We start from the raw sequence: 19,682 nt of genomic DNA on the forward strand, positions 1-19,682 counted from the left end.
GGTTTGACGGTAACACAAGCAACATGTGATAAGGCAAGACATAAAAAACTGACTTCAAGTGGAAAAATATTAAGGTTGAAGTCATTTCATATTAGCTAGGAGTCAAAAGGGGAGAGTTTCCTTGTACTATAAAAGGAGGCATCCACCCCTTACACTATTCATCTCAAAAAAAAAGTTTTCATCATTTTATAAGTTTTTATATTCTTTCCTTTTAATTAGAGGGCAATTATAATTTTGTCTTCATAGCGAATATTTTTCGGTCTTGGCTCGTGGAGGTTTCCTTCATTATTAGGAAAGCTTTACCACACAAGTACTTTTATCCATTATTTTATTTATTACTCTATTTTCTTTTTATTGTTCCATTTTCAAATTATTTCTACAGCTATCATTCCATTGATCTACCTTACTTTGCATCCAATCAGACAATAATTTGAAGCCCAGAAACCTCACCGGATCCACCCTTATTACCACCCACTTGCACCAACTTCACCGCCAGAACCGTGAAGCACAAGAGCCCTAGTATTAATAAGAACGTCACACACTGATACAAACACAGCATGGATGTGGCTCGACAACAGGAACCAATCATCCATATGAGGGATGCCACATAAATGAAGATCCGATCCCCAGAGCCAAAAGTGGCCCTAGAAGGTAGTTAGTGCAAGTTGTATGCACTACATAATACCGGAGAAGTATACCTATAGCAAGAATAGGAAGCGAGATTATGAAAATGACCAAGTTTGAGCAGGCAGGCAAGAAGCGAGCGGCCCCAGACATTTTTCTCAGGTATCAATGCAATTTGTATCTGAGAATGAGAGGCAGAAGATGATAGGATTTTGAGGTCAATGAAGGGGGACAATGATTTAAATAGAGAGCTTGGAGAGGGAGATGGAGAAGGCTCAAACGAACATGAACAATTTTCCCATTTCTCTTCATTTTTCCTTAAAAAAAAAAAAATAGATAAAATGTTTTTGCCCCAATGATAACATCATTCTGTACCCCTTGCCTGCCTTGTTCTAAGAGATTAGGTTGATGATAATTAATTCCAAGTCATAGTGTTATTTTTAAGAAATATTTACGAAAAAAATAAGTTGAGAACATTCCAATTTTTTAACATACTTATATTGTGAAAAAAAATCGTAGAACGGTTTTAAAAATGGTTATAAAAGTTTATGTTTTGAAAACGGCTTTAAAAAACATTCCAAATAGATCCTAATTTTTCTTACATTTCCTGTCATCCTAAAGAGATGGAAAAATATCCAATCATGCATACACTTAAACTTATGGTTATCTCCAACTGAGTTTCTCTAGAGTCTAGTTTACTCCTTTGTTATTCAACATTGGTAGGAAGGAAATGGAAGCAACATATATACATAAATTAGTAACAGTTTTAATCAAATAGCTAGCTTGTCCCAAATCCAGTGAAAGACATCAAAGGATTGTCAACAAAATAATAAGGTAGTTCAGCTAAAATTGATCTTTACGTCTTATCTGGAACAGACCAACAGCTTGGCTACTTCTGCAAGCAAGGCAACCGATGATGAAGTTGATGATGAGGAAGGAAACAAGGCAGATACTGAAAGTGGTTAGCTTCCTCCAGTCATTCTTTAGCCTCGCAAGAAACCCAGCTTTGCATGAATAGCAATAATAGCAGAGTCTGTTTGGTTTGCTGCTCCACATAAGACAATCGTGATGGTTAGAAGCTAGGCCTGATTTCGGAATTGTCCAGATGCTACCATTCTTTAAGACAAAACCACACTGAGAAGGAGGCATGCAGCAACCATTCTGTAGAAAAAAAATAAACTAAGAAATAAAATATCTAATTTCAGACCTGTAGAAATGAACCCAACAGCTAGCCATTGATATGGAGCTTCAGTTGATCATAAATTCCGAGTTGCAGATACTAAAAACATCAATTAAAGTATTGCATGAGAGAGACCTTAATGGGAAGGAATACTCCAGGCTTGCCCCCGGAAATGGCTGGGTCTGAGCAAATTTTACTCTCAGTGAGACAGCTTCTGATACCAATCCAGTTGCTTTCATCAACCAATCTACACTGCAACCAATCCGAGAACTGTTTGAGCCTAGGGTCTTCCCCTGTTCCACATTTGCTACCACTCTCTTCCGTCACAATGAACATAAATACAGTGAAGCAGCAGAGAACAAGTATTAACAAGAACATCAGCCATTGATATAACCAGAGCATGAACGTAACCCCACACCACAAACCAGTCATGCCCGCGAGGGAGACCAGGAGGAGGAAGATCCCAAGCACCCACATGGGTACTTCTAGATAGGTACTGCACCTTGTATGCCCGTAATATCGCAGAATCACGGCTGCAGCAAGGACGGGCAGGGAGCTTAAGAATGTGAGAAAATTTGAGCAGGCGAACATGCCACTACAGGCTCCAAGCATTTTCTATTAGATTTGATTACATGACCATACGCATCTAATCTCTTCTCTAGGAAGAGATAGATACAACTCTGGTCATTTGCGAGAAAGAGAATGAATAATGTTTATTTAGACAGAAATTGGAGGAAGCTTTTCCCTCATGGCTGCCCTTCAGAAGGAAAGAATTGGTTGCTGTTTTGGACATATACAGTTTGGGTTGGTTTTTTTTGTTACTCCTAATTTAGAAAGTGCCTTTTTTTCTTTGAAAAGGAAAATACTTTCTGAACCAACTCTCCCAGAAGGTTATCCCACTGACTATCTTGGGTCTTCTGTCTGATCTGAATTAATTCCCAACTAAAATGTGAAAATGTCACATTGCTGTGAGAAAAAAATAAGAACAGATAAATAGAAGCATGATATCAAGGGGCACAGTTCATACATTAGAAATATGAATCGGAAGCGATATGATCAGCATAAGGTTTTCAAGCTCGAATGCTTTTGAAAATCAGTGTATGTTTTACAAAAATATCACCACATTTGTGATAGGATACATCAATTTAAATGCATGCATGCTAATGGAAGTGATGGTAGAGCATTCGGAGATCCTTGCAGTGAATGCATGTCCATGGCAACAAGGGGGGGTCCAAGCAATACGAATGAACGCATCGTATCCTGCAAAGATGGCAGCTTACAAGAAGATCCTCAGGTTCTCGGCAACGGCATTCACAACAAACTGGTAGTCGTGAGGACTGCTCAACCCAGAAATAGAACACAAGAAAGTAACCATTAAAACTCAAATATATGCAAAATCCAATCATATTAAAGATGGGTATTTAAAATTACCTAAAAAAAAAAAAAAGAAAGAAAGAACGAACGAACAAAAAAGGCACGATTCTGCTACAAGCCTGGGTAATGAAAATCTCTTATGTAGGACAATGAGTGAATGGTGGAGTTTTCAAATATATCAAAAGAACTTGCCTGGACAAACCAAAAGAGCAGAGCCAATGGAGTTCTAGATTTTTATTTACAACCAGAAAAACCTTGCTGTTAGTTATACTGCCCCTTTACCATATGTTTGGTTCTTGAAAAATTCAAAAGAAATTAGCAAAGAAAAATAGAAGGAAAGAAAAGTTAAAGAAAATAAATAAATTTAAATTAATAAATTATTTGTACATGCTTTGTCAAAATAACTTTAATCGCTTATTTTTCTTTTTTCCATGACTAACCAAACATGAGAAAATTACTTTCTTTAGCATTTTTTTTTCCTTTTTCTTAGTACTTTTTAAAACCAAACATATAGAGCTGTCTAGTATATGGGATAGAAATTTACCTGGGCTCCAAAACTGGGAGATTCTTGATCAGCAAGGATGAGAATATCTGATGTTGATGGGGCATACGGAATAGTTTGTGAGTATATTTTCTGATCAGAATAAGCAGCATCATCCACTTTTGTGATGCTCACAAAACTAGCCTTGCACAAAGGGCATGTCGCAGTCTTTCTCCTTGAAGCCTGTAGAAGTTAATTTTTACAAAATAAAATGAGCTCATCATAAAGAAAACAGAACATGATTTGCTGGTAGCCAAACTAGACAAGGCATAAGAATTCAGTTTATCAAAAGAAATAACCTCCTCACAAATTGAAAGCATGAGGTAATATTAAGCTCTCATAATTAAACAATCTGACTATGTATCTAGGATCCAGGAAAATATGGAACTGAACTATGCACTTGTTCAGGGCAACAAAAAATGTAATGATGAAAGGAAGAGATCTTTTGATAGGCAACACTGAATGGAAAGATAATAAAGTGTTCTTTGCACTTAAGCACTGGCAACTAATTGTTGCCCACAAATAAGTGAACTGCCCCTAGTCACAAAGTTCTCAAACCATCACCAGAGAAAGAGAAATAAAATAAAATAAAAAATAGAAAACCTTCTGAAAAAAAAAAAAAATTGTCAGGGCTTATCACATTGTCCGACTACCTACCTTACAATCAAATCCTCTTAAGGGCTTGACCTAATACACTAGCATGCAACTCTAACTCTTCTAATGTGTAAAGTTACCAACAAAACTGAGTTGCCACTTGGCAAATTGGATTGACTAGGCTAATCATAGGGCTTTTCAGGTACCAGGATCATTCAATGTCTGTGAAATTGGCCATTAGAAAACAAGGGAAATATTTTAAAATAGATATCATCCAAACTGTTAGTGAACTCAAAATGTGACATTACTTAAACAGAATTATGAGGAACAGGACCCAGCTATTTCCCTAAAATGTAGAATCCAGGAAAGCACCAAAATTTAAATTTCATTACTATTCATTGATAATGAAGAAATAAAAGAAAAACATTAGGTCCATACAGTGAAGAGAATAGAAGCACAGTTTACAACTAAAATTTCTAACCTCCAGACTCTTAACTGGGAAATATAAGATGAAGGATGAAGAATGAAATATATATATATATATACACACTATGAGAAAGATGCCCCTGAAGGTACCTCCATGCTTCACAGGATTTTTAACCATCTTTAAATTCCATTCTTTCTAATGATTCCCCAGAACCGCCCAAAGGTCGGGTTTGATCAGATCAATTCGCCCATGTTGAACCATTAGGTTTAACACAGCTGCCACCTTCTTGTAGGTTTCGCTTTCTTTGAACGACATATGATCCTTTCCTGTCCTCCATTTCTCTCTTTTTAATAATATTCGGTTTCCCTATCCCGTTGTGAAATGGGAGAGAGAGAGAGAGCGAGAGAGGGCGAGAGAGAGTGCGACGGGAAGTGCGATGGTGAGGAGGGGGAAAATAGCTCGGCGCCGCGTAGTAGAAGGAAGGAATGCAGATTCGCAGTGGAATCCAAGACGTTCGAGATTGTTGTGGATGATAGGAAAGGAAAAATCCAAATCCTCATCATGGAGAAGAAAGGGGGGGTTTCGTCATGGGTCCGCTTGGGACCGGAAAGTCTAGGGTTTTTCTTAGAAGGGCTAAACCTCTGTATCAAGGATGAGAAAGAAGCAAGATGGGGAAGGGAATGGAAGGAACAGGGGAGAATGTACACTATGACGCGAGGGATAAACAGAGCAGGAGGATTTATCCGGCTAGGGGTCTCCGATCTAGAGAGAAAGAGGTTCTGCATTTTCATCCCGAGAGGCAGAAGGGATAAAAGGGGGTGGACGATCATGGCGGAGAAGCTTCACCAGTTGGTAGGTATTCTTGGTAGAAAACCAGAAAACCAGGAAGTAAAGGCTATGGGGAAGGCTGTTGTGGGAAGATCGTACGCAACAATAGCGAAATGGCCACTGTCGGGCAAACCAAATGCAATCGTAGTGAAGGCTAAAAGGGAGGAAACAATAGGATTATTACAGAAATTGGAATGTTGTGTTGTGGCGAGCTGGAAAAACAGCTCAGGGGGAGAAGATCTTGAGAAATTGGGGCAATTTTGGGCAAAATCTTGGGATCTAAGAGGAAACTTAGGATTGGCTAAGCTAGAAAAGGAAAGAGTCCTGCTGGAATTTGAAGAGTTGGAAGAGGCAAGACGTGTTGTCTCCTCTGGAAATCGCTCGATGGGTGGAGTCCAGGTAGGGTTGGAGTTCTGGAACCCTAGGAGTGGATGCTGGGCAGAGGAGGAAGAAAGAAAGGAAGTTTGGGTGAGAATAGTCGGCCTCCCAATCTCGTTATGGAATCCGGTGATCTTGAAGAGAGTGGGGGACGAATGCGGTGGGTATATTATAGTTGATGAACAGACGAAGACGATGGGTGAGCTTCAGTGGGCTAGAATCTTGGTGAAATCGAGAGGAGAGTGCCGACCGAGCGTCCTAGAAATCGAAGTGGAGGAAGAGATTTATGTTATGTCCTTATGGTGGGAATGTCGACCGGTGCTGAGGAGGAATCGCAGACAAGAAACTGGTCGACAAAATATGGAGGTTAGGGGTGAGGGTGCTTCACGCACGAAGCAACGAGTGGAGGAGGAGCGGGTGAGCGTGAGGCTCGAGACACTAAACTAGTCAGTCGAAGGGAAGGGTGAGCAGGGGGTTGGGTCAGGTCGGGCGAAGGCAATCCAAGATCTAAGCCCAACAACCCAGATTTGGGCCTCAACCGATAAATCATTACATGGGTTGCATTCTTTAAGCCCAATCGTGGGCCCAAATGAGACAACGCGGGTCGATGGGCTTAGCCTGGCCAGCGGGTCTATGGACCTTAAGATGAAAGGAGTGGTGGGCAGTGAGGTTGGCCTAGAAGCAGGCCCTTCGTATAGGGCTGATGATGTGGGCTGCCTTGCCAAAGGCTCAGCTTCGCCAAAAGTCCAATCTTCAAGCAAAGGCCCAACTTATGCAAAGGGCTGCCTTAATCAGCCTGATCTAGATGGAAAGTTAAGGGAGGGCCCAATCTCGCCAGTAGCCCAAGTTCCAAATAAGGACCCTCAGGAGAAGAACTTCCTATTGAAGTACTGCATCTCAAGTAACGGGAATCCTCCTGAGACAAAGTCCTTTGTTGCGCAGGAGTCTGAGGATACGAGGAAGCAACAAGGTGTGGCTAGGTTGTCAGAGATAGATAGGGCATTTGAAGAGGAATCATTGAGGTATGGAATGGGGTCTTGTTCTTGGGGGAAAAGGGCTTTGGGGGCTTCTCATCTCAATTCTATTCTTTTTTATCGGACTCCGGGGGGGGGGGGGGGGAGTTTTACGATCGTTCTGGGGATTGGACGAGGAAGTACAGGTTGATAAGACTATGTGGTTAACAATGTATGAGGCTTGTAATGAAAGGATCAATGGCTGTAGGGAAGTGGAAGTAATCAAAAGTAGCAGTGGCAAAGCCAGGGGGATGGATGGGGTCTGTGACACATATGATGCTCAAGTCGAGAGAAGTGAGCCTGAGGAAAAATGGGAAGAGAGTAGCTTGGCAAAGTTCAGCCAGTTCCTAGGATTTCCGATGGAGGGGCTAGAGAAGGAAATATTAAATTTTTTTATTAAAATCAGAAAAAGAAAGGAGAAAATACATAGTAAAGAGCTACTGGAAAGGCCTAAGTTTGAAAGGGAGCTAAAAAGGATGGAATGTTCCGTAAACTATGAGAGAGGGGAATAAACAGAAAGGCTCGGTACAGGGCAAAGGGCGCCAAATTGTGATTGTCCAATGAAGTTGAAAATTATGAGCTGGAACGTGAGGGGAGCAAATGATAGCTCCAAAAGAAAAATTATTAAGACTTTCATAAGGAACCAAAGGGTGGACTTAATCTGTATTCAGGAGACAAAGATCTAATCTATGTCGGATGGCATTGTGAGAAGTTTAGGCTCCGGGAGATTCCTAGATTGGAAAGTAGTGAATGCGGAGGGGGCTTCGGGAGGAATTCTCATTTGCTGGGATAGAAGGTCTCTAGACATCCTAGATTGGGAGGAGGGACATTTTACGCTATCTTGCAGATTCCGGAATGTAGAAAATGGGGTTGTTTGGGTCTTTACGGGAGTGTATGGCCTTTTCTCTAAAGTGGAAAGGGATGAATTATGGGAAGAGTTTGGGGCGATTAGAGGGTTGTGGGAAGATCCCTGGTGCTTAGGGGGGGATTTTAATATTACTTTGTTTCAAAGGAAAAGGAGTAGCCAGAGGAGAATAAGTTCAGCTATGAGAAAGTTTGCTGAGATTGTGGATGATCTTGGGTTGGTGGATCTTCCCCTACAGGGGGGAGAATTCACTTGGAATGGGGGCCATAATAATCAGGCTTGGGCAAGATTGGACAGGTTCCTTGTGTCCCTTAGTTGGGTTGATCAATTCAGTGGGATCACCCAAAGCAGGCTGCCTCGGCCGGTTTCCGATCATTTCCCAATGACGTTAGTGGGGGGTGGGATAAGACAAGGCCCGGTTCCATTCAGATTTGAGAATATGTGGCTTAAGGTTGAGGGATTCAAGGTCAGGGGCAGTGCTAGTTATAAATTGGCTCATAAGATGAAGGAAATCAAACAGAAGTTGAAAGTTTGCAATAGAGAAGTCTTTGGAAAGCTGGATTGTAACAAATCCTTAGCTTTGCAACAGGTGGAATTCTGGGATAGGAAGGAAAGTGAGAGAATTCTGACTGTGGAAGAAACAGAGCTTAAAAAAGAGGCAAAAGAAAATTATAAAAAATGGGTGCTTATGGAGGAAACCCATTGGAGACAACTCTCAAGGGAAATATGGTTAAAGGAAGGGGATAGAAACACGGGTTTCTTCCATCGCATGGCAAGCGTACACCGTAGAAATAACTTATTGGAGAGAATTAAGATCAATGGAGAATGGCTGCTAGAGGAGCAGGAGATTAGGGAAGGAATTGCTAATGCGTTTCATAATATGCTTTCAGAAGATATGGGGTGGAAGGCGGACATTGGGAGACTTCTGTTTAATCAGATCAGCCAACAAGAAGCTGAGAACCTGGAGAGATTCTTCACAGAGGATGAAATCCATGCGGCCTTGATGGAGATGAATGGGGATAAAGCCTCTGGCCCGGATGGTTTTACTATGGCTTTTTGGCAAAGCTGTTAGGATTTTGTTAAAGAGGAGATTCTAGAAATGTTCAAGGACTTCTACGAACATAGCTCTTTCCTCAAGAGCCTCAACAATACTTTCTTGGTTCTGATTCCCAAGAAAAGTGGGGCTGAGGACCTTGGAGATTTTAGACCTATTAGTCTCCTGGGAGGGCTTTACAAGTTATTGGCTAAAGTGCTAGCTAACAGATTGAAGAAAGTAGTTGGAAAGGTGGTTTCTACTTCTCAGAATGCCTTTGTGAGGGGAAGACAAATTCTTGACGCTTCCTTAATTGCAAATGAAGTGATAGACTCGTGGCAGAAATGAAAAGAAAAGGGCCTTATTTGCAAATTGGATATAGAAAAAGTTTATGACAGCATCAATTGGAAGTTTTTGCTAAAGGTTTTGCAAAAGATGGGTTTTGGGTCCAAGTGGGTGGGGTGGATGTGGAGCTGCCTATCCTCACTTAAATTTTCAGTGTTGGTTAATGGGGTGCCTGCAAGCTTCTTTCCTAGCACTAAAGGCCTTAGACAAGTAGATCCCCTGTCTCCTTACCTCTTTGTTATGGGAATGGAAGTGCTAGATGTCCTTATTAGGAGAGCTGTGGAGGGGGGTTTTTTATCAGGATGTAACATAAGGGGTGGAAGTAGACCCCCTTTGAACATCTCTCATTTGTTTTTTGCTGACGACACAATTATATTCTGTGAGGCTAGTAAGGATCATCTAACTCACTTAAGTTGGATTTTAATCTGGTTTGAAGCGGCTTCGGGCCTAAGGATTAACTTAGCTAAGAGTGAAATTATTCCAGTTGGAGAGGTGGTGGAGATGGAGGAGTTAGCTGTTGAGCTAGGCTGCAGGGTGGGATCCTTACCTTCTCAGTACTTGGGTCTCCCTCTAGGGGCTCCCAACAGAGCGCCTTATATGTGGGATGGGGTGGAAGAGAGAGTAAGGAGGAGACTAGCGCTTTGGAAACGGCAATATATCTCTTAAGGGGGAAGAGTCACTTTAATAAAAAGTACTTTGGCTAGCATGCCAATCTATCAAATGTCTATTTTCAGAATGCCCAAGGTTGTTGCTAGAAGACTTGAGAAAGTGCAAAGGGATTTTTTGTGGGGAGGGGGAAATAGGAAGGGGAAAATTCATCTTGTTAAATGGGAGGTGGTTTGTAAAGACAAGGATAAAGGTGGGCTAGGCCTTAGGAAGCTAGCCATGTTGAACAAAGCTTTACTTGGCAAGTGGATATGGAGGTATGCTTGTGATAAAGATAACCTTTGGAAACAAGTGATCAAGGTGAAGTATGGGTAGGAGGGTCTTGGTTGGAGGCTAAAGAAGGCTAATGGGGCTGTTGGAGTAGGGGTTTGGAAGGAGATTTGGAAAGAATCAGAGTGGTGTTGGGACAACATGATGCTCCGAGTAGGGAAGGGCAACACGATCAAATTTTGGATAGATGTGTGGTGTTCTGATTCAGCGTTGTCCCACTGCTTTCCTCATCTCTTTGGCATGGCTGCTCAAAGGAATTCAACGGTTGAGGAAATGTGGGATCAAAGTTCGGGTCAAGGAAATTGGAATCTAAATTTTTTGAGAGATTTCAATGATTGAGAGTTGGATTCGGTTGGGGAATTTCTCCATATGCTGAGGGGTTATAAGCCCTCTTTGAAGGAAGATTCAGTCCTGTGGAGGCAAGGAAGAAGTGGTCAGTTCAGGGTCAAGGAAGCTTATAGATTGTTGACTAAGTCTGATGACATAGATTTTCCTTCAAGAAGCATTTGGGTGGCAAGGGTGCCAACTAAAGTTGCTTTCTTCGCATGGGAGGCGACGTGGGGGAAGGTGCTTACGTTGGATAGACTTCAAAGAAGAGGGGTGCAACTTCCAAACTGTTGTTTCCTGTGTGGATGTGAAGAAGAAAGTGTAAATCATATCCTTATACATTGTACAGTGGTTAGAGCTTTGTAGGATATTGTTTTTGGTTTAGTTGATGAGAAATGGGTTTTTCCAGAAACTATAAAGGAGGTATTAGCTAGTTGGAGGGGCTCGTTTGTTGGGAAGAAAAGGAAAAAGATTTGGGACGCCATTTCGTTGTGTATTTTTTGAACGGTGTGGAAGGAGAGGAATAGATTAGCCTTTGGGGGGGTGTGTTGAACATTCAGAAGTTAAAGAATTTTTTTGTCTGTAATTTGTGGAGTTGGGCCAAATTGTATGTAGGTGAGGAGGCGTTCTCCCTTATAGGCTTCCTGGAGTGGATAACATCCACTTAAAGGGAGGTGATTCTTTTTGTCTTTGTTCTTTTGAGGCTTTAGCCGCCTTGTATACTCCCTGTATACTTTGTGGCGTTTTGCCTTTTTAATGCATATCCTTCACTTATCAAAATATATATATATATATATATATACACACTTGTGCATCACATGCACTTGTAATTTTCCATGTTGAGAAAACTGGGGATTTAACCAATAAAAATTGTTCTTTATCACGAAAAGCTTCAATGAGCATATAAACCCCTAAGAAAAGAAAGAAGAAGAGAGAGAGAGAGAAAGATAAAAAGTGAATGCACAGAGAACATGTACCATGTGGTCAGCCCAGCTTTGGATACAAGAGTAGCAGAAGCGATGTCCACAGGGCAAGACACCTCTGGTTGAAGAGAATTCTGTCCAGCATATTACACATGATAAATTTGCTGAAGTAGGGATCATTTGTCGAATCCGATCCCCGTCTTTGATTTCACTATTTATGTTATCCTCAATATCAAAACCCTCATCCTGAGATGTTCTTTCTGGAACAGTTGATAATTTCTCACCATGCAATTTTGAATCCTTAGAAGCAAGACTGTGGTTCAAATCTCTTATCTCTTCAACATCTTCCAAAGTTCCATCTCTATGACTACCATGGTCATAAAACCCATCATCGGATGTTAATCTTCTAATTGTCGAAGTACTCTCATCCCTGACACCATCTGAACAGTTAGGCGGAGGCCCAAGATTACTTCGTCTGTTACGAGCTGTAATTAGGTTGCATTCTTTATCAGAGTCAGAAAGCAAAGACTCCAACATATCTCTACTGGCATTCTTTTTAACAAGCCTCCGACCTTTACGAGAAGGTTCAGATGAAGTACTGCTGTAGATATAATTGCAATTACTCCTTTTCTGCCTTACAGAATGTCGGTGGGAACGAAAACTTGATTCTTCATGCTATTCAAGGAGAAACAAAAAGCCCCAAAGTTTCAATGGTAAACACAATAACTAACATACTCTTTTCCTGAGTTAAATATTGCAGAAGAAAAACTTAAAGAGAAAGAAGAATATAAATGAGTAGGTTTATCAAGTGAACAGAACTCAAAGCAATAGCAACAACGATTCTAAGCAACAAAACCAGGAGAAAAGAAATAGAGAACAATATGTCCCAAAAATGTGGATAAGTATCACAAAAACAAAACAGTGCGCCCTTATGATAAGTAGAAACCCCTAAGAAACAAAAGGTTCAACGATTCTCTAACAACCGCAACAATAGAGCTTTGAGAAAATGAAGTAATTCTACCACCAGGTGGAGTGAATTTGCATGCCAAACTTAAATCATATTAGTCAGTGAAATCATAATAATCTTATAATTAGAATGACTTTCCTGTTTGCTACTACTCCATTGACTGATATCTCCAACAATCATGATCTTAACTAGATAAAATAATTCCCATTTTCACTCCAGCATGCACATAACTTCCCAATCATATCATCTGAACTAGATAAGTGTTCTAAGTCCACAATAGATTGAAAAATTAGCTATGGTTAAACCAGGAGACCAAATCCAATCTCATTAGAATTCCAAACATGTCTTCTTGAAAAGATACTTAAATGCACATTGAATTACTTTTCACATTGTTGTTGACTTCTCTGCTCAATGTTAATAGCCCATATACGAATTTCACATGAAATTATGGAGAACATAAAATACTTAGGCTTCGTTTGGATACACTTTCTGTTTTTATTTTTAAAAATAAAAATTTCTATATGAAAAGTAGAAACTCTTATACAAAAAGTATAAACTTACCTTATGTCCTTAAAAATTACTTTCAAAAAATTTTAAAATTCAAGGCAATAAAAATTTGTAATAGCTCAATTTTTTTTCTCGGTCCTAAAAAACCTTTACATTTTCATTGTAAGCCTCTAAGAGTCCTGTATTTTAGATAGAAGTTACTACTATTTTCTGTTTTTAAAAACAGAAAACAGAAAGTGTATACACACGGACACTTAGGTGGTGTTTGTTTTTTTACTTAATTCTAAATAGAACCTTAATACTTAATAGTATTAAATATTAGGTTGTTTGTTTTTGTAGTATTTTATTTCTATTAAGTATTAAAAAGTAAAAAAAAAACCATTGTGTTTTTTTTCTATTTAGAAAAAGCCACATATTTTGGCTTTTTCTATTTAGTAAAAAGTTTATAATAAGTCATGAAAAAGTAAAAAATCAAACAACCTAAATTCTAAAACTAAATGGTTTTAAGCAAAAAGCCAAAAAAACAAACACCACCTTAGTTTTCTACAAAATTGAAGAGCAAGTTTAACCACTCTTAAATTTTTTAATGCAATTTAAGAAGCTCACTCTTAATTCTTTACTTATAAGTCAACACATCAAACTGATAGAATTCATCCTGTTCTAGTGTAATTAATTGAACCATAATATTAGTTAAATTATACCCACTGTACTCTATGAAAAAAGGCATCATATATTAGATTGTCTTGTTACCTCATTTAGCAAAAAAGAGTCAATCCAAACAGCATCATCAGCACCTCCCCACCCCTTATCAACCCACAGTTCTTTAGAGATATCACAAGCACTGCCTCGGACAGAATGTGCTCTACCATTCTTCTTAGTCAGAGGATTTGCCTTCTCAGAAACCAGTGGAACTTCTAATGATAATGGCCCCACTTCTTGCCCACTGCCAAGAATCAAAAGCCAATAAATGTAAGTCCTAGATCATGAATTTATTAGTAATGATACAAAAAAGGCAGCAGTGACTGCAGTGGCCAAGGGCAGGTGACCCTTGAAGCTGAACATTTTGGCTGCTGTTTGGGTAGGCTTAAAGTTAAAATTTATGGGCACATAGGCATAGTCTAGTCCTGAAGCGCAGTAGGACATCGACTTGAAATTAAGGCCTGGATGATGCTGCATTAGTATGTATTTTATGATTATTTTATACATGCACATACACAGAGACATGCACAGACCAGGCTGCTATGCACACACTATAAAATATTTAAACCTAAGCCCAAAGCCACCCCATACCCCAGGTCTGTATGGCATCACCATGTTCAGCATGTTGGCTCTGCCCAAGCTCACTCCTACGGATGACAAGCAAATCCAAATGTGGTTAGAAAACAAACAGCTCAGATTTAAGCCAAGATTTCTGCCTAAACTACATGACAGGTTTTCTGTATCTGTGCCTTGATTTTAGTAGAGTACTCCACATCTTAAATTACATTTAAAGAACATAATGCCTTTATGTTTGTATTATGCTAAATATTCAGGGCATATATAAAATAACACAATTAACTCCAGGTGATTATTAAATACTGCCTTATTGATGGCTTTTCTGTATCAAACAACCGGCCAAAGGAGACAAGTGACTTATATAAAAGGTAGGCACTTCTGATCAAAAAATATATATATAAAAGGTAGGCGCTTTTTACAATTGCATGGCAGAGCAGTCTTGCATCAAAGTAGAAAGTGATAAACACCAGGTATACAAGATCCTTAGATGTGGTAAGAAGGTTATCCCCCACACTTCACTCAAAGTTCCATCAAATACTCAAAAAATCTATAGAGAGGAAGAAGTATCACAACAAAAATTAAACAATTAAACAGGAATATTATATAGATGTGACAATTTTTTGCTCATGCCTGTCAAGTGATCCTGAGATCCAATGCCATTAATCCAATGCCATTAAGGCCTGGCTCAAGTGGCAAGGGATTGGAGTGAAGATGTAGGAGGCTCCAGGTTCAAGTTCCAACAAAGACAAAAAGAAAAAATGCTACCTATTAAAAAAAACCTGAGATCCAGTCCAAGATTCTGACATTCTATGATACATGGAACACTTCTCCCTATTCCATTGATCAATAGGTGTTTCTACCACTTCTCAATATGAATCCATACCTTTATTTACTTCCAAAATGTGCATGAAAATATTTATGTCACATATTTTTCTGTGATAATATATATTAGTTTCTTCAAATCAATCATTATTTTTCTTATTAACACAAATGACAAATTAATCATTATTGATTAATTTTTATTTTTTACACATATGTCAAACATATATATGTGTATTTGTATATATATAATTAATAAGAATAATAACAAATATTATAACAATAAAAATAACAATTAGGCATAGAACTAAACCTTCTAATGCAAGCAATAAAGTCAACACATCTCTTGCATAATCACTCAAAAGTAAAATTATCATTTCAACCTTTTGAGGTTTCCATACATGAAAAAGGTCCTGCAAACTCGTGATTGATCTTCCCACTACTATATTTCAGGGACAATTACATCAGGATTGTGGCATTTGTACAAGAATGATTGGTTATCAAACAGTCCAACTTGGAAATTCAACTTCCAAACAAAAAGCTTGGGAACTTGAAAGATCTCTTCCAATAATTTCAATTTTTGAAAAAAAAAAAAATTAATCTTTCAAGTTCATATACTGATATGCATTCCAATTCGGTGTCTCATGCTTACACATTCAAAAGCTTGCTAGGTTGGCCTTTTTTATTTGCATTAAGGATGGACTTATAATCTGATATAATGGGAACTTTAATAATAAAACTGCACTTTGAAAAGACAAATTTTAGTTGTTTGACATGTGGAATGTGATATGGGGACATACTCTTCTTTCAATAAGAAAATGTAGTGTTTGACCTGGAAACTTCCTAAAATCTAGATACAGGGACATGGCAGTGTATGATAATATGAAGATGGTCAGGAATTTCTTTTATGAGACAAATACATTTACCAGTATTTGTATTCATGTAGATCCAGGACCCATGAGAGGTAAAATGACTTCATAATTAAAATGAAAACTCCAAACTGGTTTGATCACAGTGGGAGACAAGTGCACAACACAGCAATGTATTCACTAAAATTGCAAAGGTCGTTAGGTTCAATCTTTTTGCTCAGACTGGAAAAGAAAATTTTGGATTCAGTTTTCCATATTCCATAACAAAGAGATCTATATACAAGAAGGGTTGTTCACATTGAAGGACTAAGATTCATTTTGTATCACTGCATTTTTGTGAGAAGGATTTATCAAAACTTTAATTTGATAAGCTTGTAGTCATGATATGTGCATAAGAATAAGGGAAGTGTCATCAAAAGGCATGAGCTTAATGACAATGCAAGAATATGTATTAACTTTTCCATCTTTTTTACTTAAATAGTTTCTATAAAACCATAAAACTATCAAGTTCAATTGGTTGAATTAGTTGTCTTGGACTTATTTCTACAATTATTTTTCCTTTACTGAACCCAACCCAGAAGAAGGGTTGTTTCAACTTTCAAGTTGAAACATGGTCAGAACACCAGTCCAGCTTTTACAACAAAGCTACACTCTAATTATCAATAGTGAGAAATTTCCTACATATCCTAGGTTTAAACTAATCTAATATACTTTTTATGAAAAAACTACAGTTGATAAATATGAAATTCTGAATATACTATAGAAACATAACGAATTTATGAAACAAAGGCCCAACTAACACAAAATCTGAGAGGCAACAAGCTCTTGCAACAAAACACAGAAATGCATATCCATGATAGCATACCTCTGCAGGAGATAAGAGTTCTCTGGAAGGCGCTTCCCCGCCTTGATGCAATCTTCAAACCACCTGTGGTTAACAATCAATGTCTTAAACTTCTTAGCAAGACTGTATTTCCTTCCTTCAAATTTCCAACATACCTAATCACAGAACAAAAAGGGAAACAATCAACTAAATATTCATAATAACTGCCCTAATCAAATGCAAAGACAATGTAAGGTTCATTTTTATTTACTGGAAATGAGCCCTTCAAAATAAAACTAAATGCATAAATCCCATAATATACCAGTTAATTTGGAATTGAAAACTGAATTTGAATTTCATAAATCCCAAATATAAGTTTATAACAACTTGTAATAAAAGAAAAACTTTCAAATCTTATAAATGGAATCTCAAAACCGATGCAATTCTTTGCAACCAAATGCAGCTTTAAAAAAAGACAACTTTTTGATGGTCAAAATCAAAAACCCACTAAATGTGTAATCGATCTTGACATTGTTCCAACATATTTTGCACCGGTCTGTGATATCAACTTAATGAGGTTGGACCGCTCCACGCCATGGTAGCCGCTGACAGTAGCAATAATAGATTCCATGCCTTGAATAGCAGATTCTTCAGATTCTGTAAGAACAAGAGATTAGATCTCAACCATACAGAAATTTGCAGAACAAACTTTAATAAATCAACACTGACTAAAACCAAAAGGCTTTAGCATCATTCGTTTGCCTTTTTTCTCTTTTTTTTGGGGGGGGTGGGGGGTTTAGAAGAAAAAATGTGCATTCATTCGAGATTCTAAAAGCAAGGAAATTGCGTCAAGAAATGCAACCTAAACAGGACCTTAAGCTATAAATGGGGGCAATTATGATAAGAAATAATGCTTCAATTGGATGCTGATAAAACCAGGGAAAAAGAAAAGAAACCTCTGAATCTCACAACATTCGAGAAAACCCCAACTCCCATATGGTTCCGAGTATTCATTTCAGTGCTACGATTTTTCATCGGCCAAACGGACCCGAACCCTATATTTGGTGACTGAGAAGGAGGCAAAGAAAAGAATTCAAATTTAAGTATCCGTACTTTAGTTTTACTGAATCCCAAATGATGAAGATCAAAATCCCAAAATTTCAAAACTCTAATCCCTTGTCTTCTCATACATTCTCCGCATCCTAACGACGGCACATAGCGAAAAATGAACTTCCCATTCAAGAAACTTGAAAATGAAACCCTAAGATGATTTTATGAGTCGACTGATATATAAGAGAGAGAAGTAGAGAGAACCTTGAGATTGGTATTCCATTGGCGAAAGAGTGAGTCTTGCCGGGAAATTGAGAATTTTGAATTTGTAAAGGACGATGCTAGGGAACCAGAGAGCTGTGCACAGCGCCACAGCGAGGAGTTTTTCCTTTTGAGATGACAATACGACGTCGTTTTGGCATCCTGGAAGGTTTTTAATAATTAATCGTAATAAAATCAAGTGGATCAAAAATATTTGCTCCAAAACGAAATAACAAAAATATATTTGATAATGAACAGCAGATTTTATAAGATTTTAATTGGTTTGGTTAAAAAAAATATATATTATATTTTTAGTACCTATTTACATATACTTCCTATTTTTTATTTTTAAAAATACAAAATAATAAATATTTATTGAATAAAATGTAAAAACCTTTTGAGACTTGCTAAGATGATAATTTTTTTAAATTAATTTTAAAAAGTCTTTTTATTTTTCATTTTTGTTTTGTGTAATGGTTCGTTTTTGTCTACGTCGTTTACTGAAAATCATCGAATTACAATTCTTTAGTTTGATATCGATAAAATTCGATTAATTATCTTAAAAAACCCGGATTAACAATCTCCCTCTTTTTTATGATGAGAAGACCTAAGATATAAAATCGTATGTATTCCCCAAGTGCTTGTCATCTATGTAACTAAGGATAAATAATAGGTGAAATAGCCTAAAGGAAAGTATAATAGGTCAAGGCTGAGGTAGATGAGGTGGTGAGTAAAACCAGTGAAGGTACTGGAGCCCAGTTGACCAGATTGTTGACCACCCTACTCTTCATATTGTGATTTTTTCCTTCTTTCCTCTTTCATTTTAGGCCAAATTGACCTTAAATTATCACTCTAATCATGTAAAAATCAATAGTTTCAAATTTGAATCCAAATACACATATTCAAAAACAAGCATGCCAAGTAATTATGTACATATGAATACAAGTCGAACCCCAACCAAAAGGTTGGGACTAGCATCCACTAACAATTAGGGCAAGTTTGCCTTTTGTTAATTATCATACACCACATATATATATATTAAAAGTATTCATATATACAAAATATTAAAACAATCCTTTAAATAACAAATTAATTATAATTATTTTATAAGTAAATAATTCTTTTTCATTTAATTAAATAGTAAAATGTTTTTAATATCATTAATATATTAAAAAATTATACATGTATTATTATTTAATACAATTAAATTAAATATATCATAATTTTAATATTAAATATATTTTAAAATTAAACATATTATAATCAAATATTATAATATTATTATTGAATAATATTTGCACTTTTATTTATATATATATATATATATATATATATTAATTTATTCAACAAAATAATTTTAAAATATCTATTATACTTCTAAATTCATTTATAAATTTTTTTATATTTTCATAAGTTTTGATTAATTTTAGATCTATCCATCGATATATCTCTAATATATTCGATGTATCCGTAAAATCGAATCATCAATATATCCATGATTATAGATATTTTTATCCTTGGATTAAGTCAATAGAAAAACATTGGCAGCCTTTCTGCATTCTACCAAACATAAACTAAATAAACCAAATATTGCGGCCATAGAAGCCATAGATGAATGAAGAGACTGTAGAAGCTGGCCCAGTAAGCAGAGTAAAAAACACAACACCAAAGATGTCTATCGCAACATGAAAACCCCAACAAAATGATTAAGAAATGTGGAAGA

At 37.4% G+C, this 19,682-nt stretch overlaps 2 protein-coding genes across 3 annotated transcripts; both read right to left on the reverse strand.

Moving 5' to 3' along the window:
* Positions 1-1,356: 1,356 nt before the first annotated feature.
* LOC100251476 (tetraspanin-8) lies at positions 1,357-2,708 on the reverse strand. The gene is made up of 2 exons (XM_010662218.3): positions 1,940-2,708; positions 1,357-1,785 (listed from the first exon to the last, which is right to left on the reverse strand). Exons 1-2 carry the CDS (start codon positions 2,414-2,416, stop codon positions 1,468-1,470), a joined length of 795 nt encoding a protein of 264 aa, XP_010660520.1. The 5' UTR covers positions 2,417-2,708; the 3' UTR covers positions 1,357-1,467.
* A 98-nt stretch (positions 2,709-2,806) lies between these two features.
* On the reverse strand, positions 2,807-18,114 carry LOC100256612 (BRCT domain-containing protein At4g02110). 2 transcript variants are annotated; one of them, XM_002279109.5, is made up of 8 exons: positions 17,963-18,114; positions 17,605-17,716; positions 17,157-17,305; positions 16,691-16,824; positions 13,613-13,805; positions 11,443-12,063; positions 3,723-3,902; positions 2,807-3,141 (listed from the first exon to the last, which is right to left on the reverse strand). In XM_002279109.5, exons 2-8 carry the CDS (start codon positions 17,681-17,683, stop codon positions 2,965-2,967), a joined length of 1,533 nt encoding a protein of 510 aa, XP_002279145.3. In that variant the 5' UTR covers positions 17,684-17,716; positions 17,963-18,114; the 3' UTR covers positions 2,807-2,964. The 2 variants fall into 2 exon arrangements, with proteins under 2 accessions (XP_002279145.3, XP_010660521.1); XM_010662219.3 differs by lacking the exon at positions 17,605-17,716.
* Positions 18,115-19,682: the final 1,568 nt, after the last annotated feature.

Source organism: Vitis vinifera, chromosome 14 (assembly GCF_030704535.1).
Source record: "Vitis vinifera cultivar Pinot Noir 40024 chromosome 14, ASM3070453v1".
NCBI lineage: Eukaryota > Viridiplantae > Streptophyta > Magnoliopsida > Vitales > Vitaceae > Vitis > Vitis vinifera.

Excerpts from the sequence above, each read along its gene's own strand:
- LOC100251476 (XM_010662218.3), bottom strand. The coding sequence starts at position 2,416 with ATGCTTGGAGCCTGTAGTGGCATGTTCGCCTGCTCAAATTTTCTCACA. Across the intron at positions 1,786-1,939 it reads GAGTATTCCTTCCCATTAAG|AATGGTTGCTGCATGCCTCC; the intron begins GTCTCTCTCATG and ends TTTTTTCTACAG.
- LOC100256612 (XM_002279109.5), bottom strand. The coding sequence starts at position 17,683 with ATGAAAAATCGTAGCACTGAAATGAATACTCGGAACCATATGGGAGTT. Across the intron at positions 16,825-17,156 it reads CAAGATCGATTACACATTTA|GTATGTTGGAAATTTGAAGG; the intron begins GTGGGTTTTTGA and ends TTCTGTGATTAG. Across the intron at positions 12,064-13,612 it reads ACTCTTTTTTGCTAAATGAG|CATGAAGAATCAAGTTTTCG; the intron begins GTAACAAGACAA and ends CTCCTTGAATAG.